This window comes from Gracilinanus agilis, chromosome 1, assembly GCF_016433145.1.
Source record: "Gracilinanus agilis isolate LMUSP501 chromosome 1, AgileGrace, whole genome shotgun sequence".
Taxonomy (NCBI): domain Eukaryota; kingdom Metazoa; phylum Chordata; class Mammalia; order Didelphimorphia; family Didelphidae; genus Gracilinanus; species Gracilinanus agilis.
The window spans coordinates 31,127,848-31,138,451 of record NC_058130.1 but is presented as its reverse complement, the minus strand read 5'-3'; the positions used below and the strand labels follow the sequence as shown (position 1 = coordinate 31,138,451).

Genomic DNA, 10,604 nt, shown 5'->3' with positions numbered 1-10,604 from the left:
CCTTCCTTCTCTCTCTCTCTCTCTCTCTCTCTCCCCCCCCTTTCCCTCTCCCTTCCTCCCTCTCTCCTCTCCCTCCCTCCTTTCCTTCCCCTTCAGAATCAATACTGCGTATTGGTTCCAAGGCAGAAGAAAGGTATGGGCTAGGCAATTGGGGGTGAAGTAACTTGCCTAGGATTACACAGTTAGGAATTGTCTGAGGTCAAATTTGAACCCAGGACCTCCTATCTCTGGGCCTGGTTCTCAGTACACCAAGCTGCCCTCAGATCTAAGGTATTTTCAAGCTTTAGGTTTTTGACCATATGTAAGTCCTTCCAAACTCAATATGGCAGCATATTGAAGTAGAAATCATTTAGGCTGGTTGTAGGCAGAATGTTTGACACCTCTACCCTATAATTTAATCAGTAAAATAATCATTGGATTAAAAAAAATCTGAATTTCCTACTTAGCTATTTTGCTTCAAAGAAGATTTGCCAAGCACTCTGAAGGACTTTCTTCATTTTATTTAAGAATAAATTTTCACTGATAGTCTTGTTTTTACATCACTTACCTTTCACATAGTATCTGCCTTCCACTTCCCTCCCAGAGGGAAGAAAAAAATTCTCCAGAACTAACATATGAAGCAAACAACAATAAAAAAGGCCGAAATTATATGTAGCATTCCATGCCAATGGTTCCTGACTGCTAAAAAGCCTTCCAGGGAGAGCATCTTCTCATGCTTGGTTATTACAATTTTGTAGCATTCTTTTTTGATTGCTTCCCCCGCCCATATCCATTGTTGTTATTTTGTATCTTGTTTCCCTGGTTTTGCCCACTTTGTATGTAGGTCTTTTCCCAATTTTCTTTACTCCCTATGTTCATGATTTTCTAAGAAAGGGAGTAATGGTGATCCACTGGACCTTAAATGACCATCAATAGTCTCTTAAGATTTTGCAGAAACAATTCGATTGCTGCTTATTTTGGGGACCCCATTTACATCATTCATAGGAGTGTTTTGTTGTTGTTCACTTGTTTTAATCATGTCTGATTCCTTATGACCACAAGAGCTTTTCTTGGTAGTGATACTGGGATGGTTTACCATTTCCTTCTCCAGCTCATTTTACAGTTGAGGAAACAGAGGCAAACAAGGTTAAGTAACTTGGCCAGGGTCACATAGCTAAGAAGTGTCTGAGGTCTGATTTGGATTGACTTCAGGCTCAGCACTCATCTACTGGAAAGTCCATGGGGAACCACTTGGTAGCTGAATCTCATCTGTGGAATCCCTACCCTACAAGTGGTCACACCTCCTTTGCTTAGAGACCCTGGGAGGGAACCTACTACCTTTTCTCCATGTCTCCCTCCCTGCTTTCTCCCCTTTGGTTCCAGTCCTGCTTCTCTGATAGTTTTTTGAACAATGAAGTCAGTAATTAGCCTTCTCTGTCTTCTCTAGGCAAAACATTTTCAGCCCCCGCATGTGATTGTTATTTGAAATGTTGGCCACATTCTGGTTGCCCTCCTTGGATACAGTGAGGGCAGTGACCTGTTCTTGATGAATCCATTTTTTAAAAAGCAATGACTGCTTCCCTTTCTATTTGTCAACAATCATTCCCTTTAATGATAGGTCTTAGAATTGAAGCAGAGCTCCTGGATCCAGTTTTCATACTCTTAAAGTTTTTTTTCCCTTTTTTAAAAAAAAATGGAGCTATTTCCCCATCTCCATTCCTAAAGCACCTCTCTCATCCTTGAAAATCTTGCAAGATTGCCAAGTTTATAATAGCATAGACCCAAGCAAAGAAGTAACACACTTTCTGTTCTGTTGAGTGACTTATTTTAAACACACCGTCTCTTCATGCAGTCCCTTTCAGTGTTGTTTGGTTTGGGTTGACTCACTGTGCTTTGGGATTTTCTTTTATAAACACAATCTCTGTTGAGTTCTGGGACCCTTTAATAAGAGCCTTGAGCTTCAGACAAGCTCAAACTTGACTTCTCATGTACAATTAAAAACAAAAAAACCAAAAAATACAGCTCCCCCTCCTCCCTTCCATCCTGCCCTCCACAAAAGCAGCAACCAGCCTCTATCTTTATAGTAATATAATCTCCAGACAAATTGCGCTTTAATTCTGGTTGGGTTGTGAACATGGACTTGGCTTTTAAATATACTGCTGGCTTCAAATGCAGGGTGACTTTTATTTAGATGAATGTCTTTGCGTTGCGGTGAAACAGATAACTGCGGAGGCCAGTATTGATTTCAGAAGTCTCTGGAGTGCAGTTAAAAGACAGTAGGGGCTGCAGGCAGGCTGTACTCTTAAAGATCCAGACGCTTGCATGGAAGGGCACAGTTAATGAGGGAAATTAATCGTGAAGATGGAAATCTTGACACTGTTTGTTGACTACATTGCCAGTAGTAGTCTGGGCGGCCAGGTGAGTCGATTTGCTTTGGTGCGTTAGGTGAAATGGAAGAAGGTTTTGAAAGGAGGAGAAGCAAAATGGGTGAGATGAGAGGAAGAGAAGTAAAACTTGACTTTTTGGGGATGATCTTAGAAAATAAAAAAATAAGGAAGGAAGATAAGGAAGACAAAACCTTGAACTAAAGGGGTAGCAGGAGTTTTCACTTGGGTCATTGGACTATCCATTCGTATTTGGGGAACAAGGGGTGACTTTAAAAAAAAGTTAAAACCCATAACCTTTCATCTTAGAATTAATACTCTGTATTGGTCCTAAGGCAGAAGAGCAGTAAAGGGCTGGTTGCTCAGGGTCACACAGCTAGGAAGTGTCTGAGGCTGGATTTGAACCCAAGAACTCTCATCTCTAGGTCTGGCTCTCTATCCACTGAGCCCCATAGCTGTCCCTAGAACAGGTTTTGAGGAAGGATTTAGGTTGCAGTTGAGCAGGGCAGGCTGGAATGACCCTAATGGATTAGACCCTGGATTTAGAAATTCCCTAAATGCCATTTTCATTTAAGAGTTCAAAATTAGACATTAGAGTTTATAAAGACAAGTTCAAATCCAGAGGACTCCTGCTTCTGGTTTGACGTTGGGGAAAATGTCTACCTATTTTTTAAGATATAGGGCAGCTAGGTGACTCAATGAATTGAGATCCAAGCTTAGAGAGAGGAGATTGAAATCTAGAGACAGGAGGTCCTGGGTTCAAATGTGACCCTGAGCAAGTCACTTAACCCCATTCCCTAGCCCGTACCACTCTTCTGCCTTGGAACCAATCACATCAGTGAGTCAAAGATGCAAAGTTTGGGTTTTAAAAAAAAATAGATGTTGTATTGCTAGTGTCAATGGACCCAAACAAACTTGGACATTTCCAAGTAATGTGGATGATTAAATTAATAATTCCAACAGCCATTTATAGCTTTCTAGCTCTTAGCACAGTGCCTGGCACACAGAAGGTACTATATACTGTTCGTAGAATGAGAGGGTGAATTTGTGTGGTTGGTAGCCATTATCCTCACATCTGCTCCCCCTGTCCCCAATCCACCCCCATTAAATACAACCAAATTCATTGACTCTGATCTCTGTTGTCATGTCTCAGGATTCTGCTGCAACAGTAGGTTCAGGGATATGGGGTAAGAGCCAGACCTTAGGAATCAGGAAAACCTTGAGTTCAAATCCTGCTTCTGATACATTCTGGCTGTAGAAGCTGTAATAATTGAAACTATAGATAAATCACTTATAAATAACCAAGACCAGCTGCATAACGTTGTTGGGAAAAGCAGCATCTATGCAGTACTTTTTGTCCTGACTCCAAGTAATCAGGAAATTAATAGTATATCTAGCTTTAGAGGTAGAAGGGATCTTGGGAGTAAATCTAAGCTAATCCCTTCATTTTCCCAGTCAAGAACCTGAGGCTGAGGTTTGCACAGGCAGAGCTGAGATCTTAACTAAACTAGTTCTGACTTTAGTCCAGGACTTTTAATCTACTGATTCATTTATGAATATTTCCCCTTTTAGTCTGTAATTATTACCATCCGTTTTTATTAATGGGGGTCTGGGGTTCCATACTAAATATTAGTCATTCTGTAAGACAGCAAGCTTCCTCTAGGTTGGGATTTTATAAAATACTTCTGGTCATCTTCATAGTTTATAGTCAATTATGGAGACCTGGGCAGCCCTTAATCCATTCTTCTGATTTCCCTTTACCCAGAGGGATACTCAGTTTGGTGTTTTCAAGCCAGAGGCATTGCATTAATTAGTTCCCTGGACTTGATGGGGAAACAAAGAATTTCCTCTAAAAAAGAAAAAAAAAATGCCCTCAAATGCAGGCTGAAGTGGCAGCCGGCCGGTACCATCCTGAAGGAGTTTGGTGAGGAAGAGAAGTGGTGAAATGCTGCTTGAGATAGGTTTGGGCTTCTCACAGTGATGAAGGAGCTGAGAGGCCGGTCACCTGAGGTTAGCCAGGCAAGGACGGAGTTGAGCGATGACATCCTAAGGGCCAGTGGAAAGCTAGATTATGTCAGTACATCTTCACGTTTAAGAAATGTCTAAGTAAAACCTGTTAGTATTAGCTAAAAGGGAATCATTTTGTTTCTTTTTTCAGTTTTTAAAAGGAGGCATTGAGTTGGGTTTAGAGCAGGGAAAAAAAAAAGCTTGTCCTGATACTGTCCTATTAAAATCCCAAAGCACCTTCTGGTTATAATCAGGGAAGAATAGGGGTGTGGAAGATGGAGCTAGGAATAGCTGGTAAAAATAATGTGCATCATACAACCCTTTGTAAGTTTTGAAAAGTACTTTACCCACCATATCTCATTACCTACCTTATTATTCTATTTGGGCTTTAAACCACTCACAACCTGGTTGAATTGTAGTCCGTTCTGTTATTACCCATTTTCCAGATTAGAAAACTAAGACTCCCTCTGGGTCATTCAGCTAAGAAATATCTGAGGTTGAATTTGAATCTCCAATATTCTATAAACATGAAGTCTACTATAATGCATTCTAATGCCATTTTTTTCTTTCCCTCTTTATAGAAATCTCAGCAATAACAAGCTAACAGAGATCGATCCTGCTGCATTTGAGGACTTGGTGAATCTACAGGAAGTGTGAGTCTTAACTTGGGGTTTGGAGTGGTGTACCCATTAGCCTTTTTTTTTGGTAGATGAGAGAAGCTTTTGGACCCCTTTTCAGTATTCTGAAATTTTATTATATTTTCGATAATTTTAAGTGGATAAGATAAAAAATATATAGAATTAATCAAAGGAAACCATTTATATCAACACAATCATTTTTAAATGGATTAAAAAATACATAGAATTAATAAAAGGAAACCATTTATATTGACACAACCATTTTTAAATGGCTTAAACCAATTATGTCAATATATCCATTTTAAATGGACAAGATTAAAAAATAGAATTAAAAAAGGAAACCAATTATATTGACAAAATATCTTTAAAAAGCAAGTTCAGGGACCCAGGGTTAAAAACTCTTGATCTATTTATGATGCTCTGGTGGATTTTGCCAGCTCTCTGTAGCTAGCTTGAACTAATAAATATCACTTTTCCCCTCGAGTGTAGTTTCTTGTTGCCTCGAATGATAAGATTTTATTTCTTTTTTTTTTTTTTCTTGCCACCCACTCCCACCCAGGCAAGGACCACAGCATCCTTTCATTGCAAGTAAATTCAGTATAGCCTTCCTGGTGATCAGTGGTAGGGATAGAAGAGAGGGTTTTCAGTTCCTCCTTTCCCTCCCCTTAGCTCCATGCAAAGCTCTGTGGGAATAATTCAGTTAACACACCTGGCCATGCAAGTTTCCCTCCTGAAAGGAAATTACTCACATGGAGTTAGAAGGGCATACTCCCAGGTGGTATTTGATGCCAGCCCATCCCTTATCTCCCAGGAAACAAAGGTGTAGTGTAATGCACCAGAGGGGCTTAACTCGGGTCTCCTCTGCTTCAAAACAGTGTTAATAATAATGCCTTTGGAAGCAGCAATCTGCTGGTCTCTTAAAGAAGCCAGCTTTGAACCTGAAACGTTTTTGTTAAGGCTTCCCCCTATCACTGTGGATATTGTGATTACCGGTGATTTTTAAGCTCTTTATTAACGTCTCTTAAAAAAACCTGTTGGAGAAAGTTTAAAAAAAAATCTTTTCTTCATGTCTAAGTTGTGAGTTTGTGGAGTTCCTGTCTTGGTTTGATTTAAAGTAATTTCAGAATCCTCCCCTCCTCCACAATTAAATTTTTTTGTAATAGAGTTTAAAAAAATTTTTTTTGTAATAGAGTAATCTTTTAAAACCAAAACCCCAATTCATATGCTCATATAAATAAGTGATAAATCATATGTTTTCTTCTGTACTTCTGCTCCCACAGTTCTTTCTCTTGATGTGGATGGCATCTTTCTCCTAAGTTCCTCTGGATTGTCCTGGATCATTGCATTGCTACTAGTAGAAACATGTGTAACTTTTGATTGTCCCACAATGTTTCGGTTACTGTGCACAGTGTTTTGGTTCTGCTTGTTTCACTTCACATCAGTTCATGGAGGTCAGAACCTTTTTTGAGGGGGAAGAAGGAGACTTTTTAAATGGAAAGGCTCAGATTTCCAATTAAGTGGCCCAATAATTGGGATGTTAACGTTATGGAGTTTCTGTTTTGAAGGCTTAAGGAGGGAGGGGAAGACCAAAAATTCAGGGTGAATCTTTTCACTCTGTTCCCCGGATAGGGGTAGGAAGTAGTCTAGTGATTTCTTTGAACTCCCAGGTAAGGAAATCCCAAAAACCCAATGCAGGGGGAAGGTAGGTAAAGCCAGGATTGGAGATGGGAAGTTCTGGGTTCAAATTTGGCCTCAGATACTTCCTAACGGTGTGACCCTGGGCAAATCTCTTATCCCTCATTGCCTAACCCACATAGTATTCTAACTGCCCTCAGGTAGAACTCCCAGAGGGGACTAGACCAAATGATGAAGAGAAAAGAAGGATGGAATTGGGGGATGAATGGTAGTTGGCACACGAGTGCTTCCAAAATGAAGTGGGTTTTAATGTTTCTTGACAGCTGTCAGTTCTCTCTAAAACCATCAGATATTGGAAATATAGGGAAGGGAGTGGGTTGGGGAACCACAGACCAAGCGAGCCAGCCTGGTGGTGGTTTGCCTTTCAGAAGTACTGGAAGCCACAGCCCATTGGGGACTGGCTGGAAGAAGATTGAAAGATGCCTCATTTCAGGCTGTCTGTCATTGCTTTCATCCCAGTCAGCCTTTGCAAGAGTCTTGGAGGCTCAGCCAAGCCACAGTCCATTTAAAAATAACTCTTCCCTCCCAGCCTCCCCCTTCTCCCCAAGTCTACCAGTAACTCCCATTAAGAAGGCGTGGACATTAATATGGAATGGGGGCCAGGAAGGGCTAATCTATTAATACGAGGGTTATTTATAAAGCCCTTTTTTTCTGCATTTGGCTCATGTTACTATTGCATTCCCTCCCTTACAAATGCGTGATGTGGGTGGCGTGTGCTTTCACAGGGGCAGTGAGTGACCTAAGATGTATCCTTATAAAAGGAGCAAGCCATAAATATGCCCTGGGTTTGGGCAGGCAGATTCAAACACCCCTTCTCTAGATAGAGAAGGTATTTCTGAAGCTACGAGATAGAGCATTTATCAAGCCCTTATTATATGCCAGGCACTGGGCGTACTAGGCAGTCGGTACCCTCAGGGAACTGATGCTCTAATGGGGGACGGCAGCTTCTTCCAGGGAGCTGGGATTGGAGTGGGAGGGATGGGCAAGGCTGCTGGGAAGGAGCTGGAAAAGCCCAGAGAGCCAAGAGTGGATCTGGGGCCAGGGGGGAGAGATGAAGAGAGAGAGACAGATGGAGGGGGAGAGACAGAAAGAGATAGAGACAGACGGAGGGGGAGAGATAGAGACAGACAGACAGATAGTGGGGGAGGAGTGTAGATGGATGCAGGGGCTCACCGGTCAGAGGAGGTGGCTGGAAGGTGAGAAGCTGCATAAAAAGGACTTTTAAAAAATCAGGCTCACAAATCTTTAAGTGTGGTACACTATACTTGGAATTAGGAATTATTGTTCACTTGTGTCTCATTCTACATGAGCCCACGAACTTAAAAAAAAATGTCATGGAATTTTCTTGGCAAAGAAAGTGGGATGGTTTGCCATTACCTTTTCCAGATCCTTTCCTAAATGAGGGAACTATGGCAGACAGGATTAAGTGACTTGCCCAGGATCACACAGCTAGTAGTTGTCTGAAGTTCTATTTGAACTCATGTCTTCTGACTTCAGACTTGGAGCTCTATCCACTGCACCGACCTGGTAACTGTTATAAGAATGTTTATTATCATCATTATTATAATGATACATCATTATATTATAATACCTAAGTTTCTGAGTCTGGATTTGAGCTCAGATCTTCCTGACTCTTAAGCCTGGAAGTACATTGAACCTCATTGAGCTGCCTTGAAGCCAGAGTTCAAATATGGCTACAGAAATTATTAGCTGTGTGACCTTAGGCAAATCACTTAACAGCTCTCTGCTTCAGTTTCCTGATATGTAAAATAGAGATAATAATAGTGTCCACCTTTTGTTAAGAGTATTGAACAAGGCACCATGAAGTCCTTTGTAAACTTTAAAGCACTATATAAAAATGAGTTGTTATTATTAGTTTTGTGCTCCTTGAGCTGAACAACTTGTTGAGTTTATTCAATCCAGGAGAAGCCATCTAGGTACCACCTTCCCCCCCCCCCCCCAAACTAACCTCATCATAGAAGACTTTTGAGCTTGAAATACATTGAAGCGTCCTATAAAATGGTGCCTTCTCGCTTCACCTTCTAAGGACTAGAGTCTAGAGAAAAAGGATCTCTGGAACCCCAGTGCCTAACACTGTGTTTGAAGCATGCCCAGCAATAAGTTGGCTGCTTTATTTTTTGAAAACTCTTTTGGGTTTGGGCAGTCAGGGTCTAGGAAATTAGAATATGTATTCGAGGGTGGGGGGAACCCAGACCTAGGATTTCCTCAAGGAAGCAGTGGAAAGAAAGCTTGAATTTGAAGCCTGTATATCCAGGTTCAAATTCTAATTCAAATCCAGGTTCTAATTATTTTCACTTGTAACATTTGACAAATGACCCTCCCTGAGCCTCAGTTTCTTCATCTGTAAAATTAGGGGATCAAACTAGACAAACCTTTAAGTCTGTGATCCATTTGGGGCACTGAATTCCCTACCCCAATGCAAGTAACTCTTTAGGATATCGCCTGGGCAGGGGTCACCTGGCTTGTATTTGTCCAAGGCGAGTTTGACCACCTTGAGGAAAGACAGAAGTTAAGGGGGATGAGAGGACTAGAGAACCAAACGGGGAGTTTATTTTCATAACAAAGATTTCCCATGTTGTATTTTTTAATAGAAGATTTCACTTTGACTCTTTTAGAAAGGGATCATGTATCGAAATGTAGTTATAGGGGCTGTCGTGGAGTCTCTTTCTTCTTTAATATGGAGGCAGAGGGAAGAAAACTCATTGCTTTAAAAACAAACTAAAAAAAAAAAAAGGTCTGGCCCTCTTTTAAATACTCTCCTCCCTCGTGTAACTACAAAGGCTAAAAAGATCCAGCCCCCCACAGGTGGTCAGGGCTGGGGACATTCCATGTGATCCAGCCCGAGGCCCACCCACCTCCTTCCCTGCTATTTTTAGGGATCCAGGCTGTAAGACTGAGAGTGAGGGATCGTTTTCAAGATGGGAGTGATTATTCCTGTAAGAGTAGGTGGGATTCCCAGCTCTGGCAGGAAGCATGACGGACCAGGGCTACAAGTCATGCATCATCCTTTGGATGTGCTCTGGGGGCCTGATGACCTAGTTTTTAGGATCATGAAATAGGGGGATATGTTCCTTTTAAACTAAAATATATCCAAAAAAAAAAAAAAGCGGTTCCTGGGACGAATATTTTCCTTTGTGGGTTTTAACTTTGGAGTGATGTTTGAAGAGAGAGCTTGGCAGCAAGAGAATGTGAACGTTTTGCATTTGTACACGTAAAAGCAAGTAAAACCTCCTTTGTTGAGCCTAGTGTATCGCCTTTGCCCTTCCTTTATCACAGAGAAGCAGATGACAAGAACAGCACCCTGGATTTGTTTCTTTCAAAAAGCAATTCCAGGATCACAGGGGAGAGGCCACATTCAGCCCAGAGCTCCTTCCCGGACCCTTCACACTGAGGGCTCTGCTTGTGCTGACCCGACAGGATGCAAGAGCAGCAAAGTTGGGCCGAAACGGGCTCACAACTTACTTTAGCAAGACATTCGAATAACTTCAGGTGAAAGGGGAGTTTTGTTTTTTCACACCAGATAATGAGCCTACCACCTCTACTCATAGTTCTGCAAGATCCTGGATGTGTCATCTAACTTTTCTGTGTGTCTTTTTAAAAATTAAATTTCCCCCCCAGTTAATAATCATCTGTTTAGTCTTCCCTCTAATGATGAAAAAATAAAGAAAAACAAAATACTTTTAACAAATAATGTGTAATCAAGCAAAACAAATTTTCAAGTTGGGTCAGTAGTCCTGCCCTACCCTTTTCTCCCTCCTTCCCTCCCTCCCACCTCTTCCCCTCTCCCTCCCTCCCTTCCTCCCTCCCTTCCTCCCTTCCTTCCTTCCTTCCTTCCTTCCTTCCTTCCTTCCTTCCTTCCTTCCTTCCTTCCTTCCTTCCT

General features: G+C 41.4%; 1 protein-coding gene across 1 annotated transcript in view; it reads left to right on the top strand.

Annotated features, from left to right (window-relative positions):
- Positions 1 to 10,604, top strand: part of LRIG1 (leucine rich repeats and immunoglobulin like domains 1) — a 139,492-nt gene that overhangs the window by 51,580 nt on the left and 77,308 nt on the right. Inside the window, exon 2 of the mRNA XM_044675768.1 lies at positions 4,952 to 5,023. Coding sequence (XP_044531703.1) covers positions 4,952 to 5,023 — 72 coding nt within the window. The remainder of the gene's footprint in view (positions 1 to 4,951; positions 5,024 to 10,604) is intronic.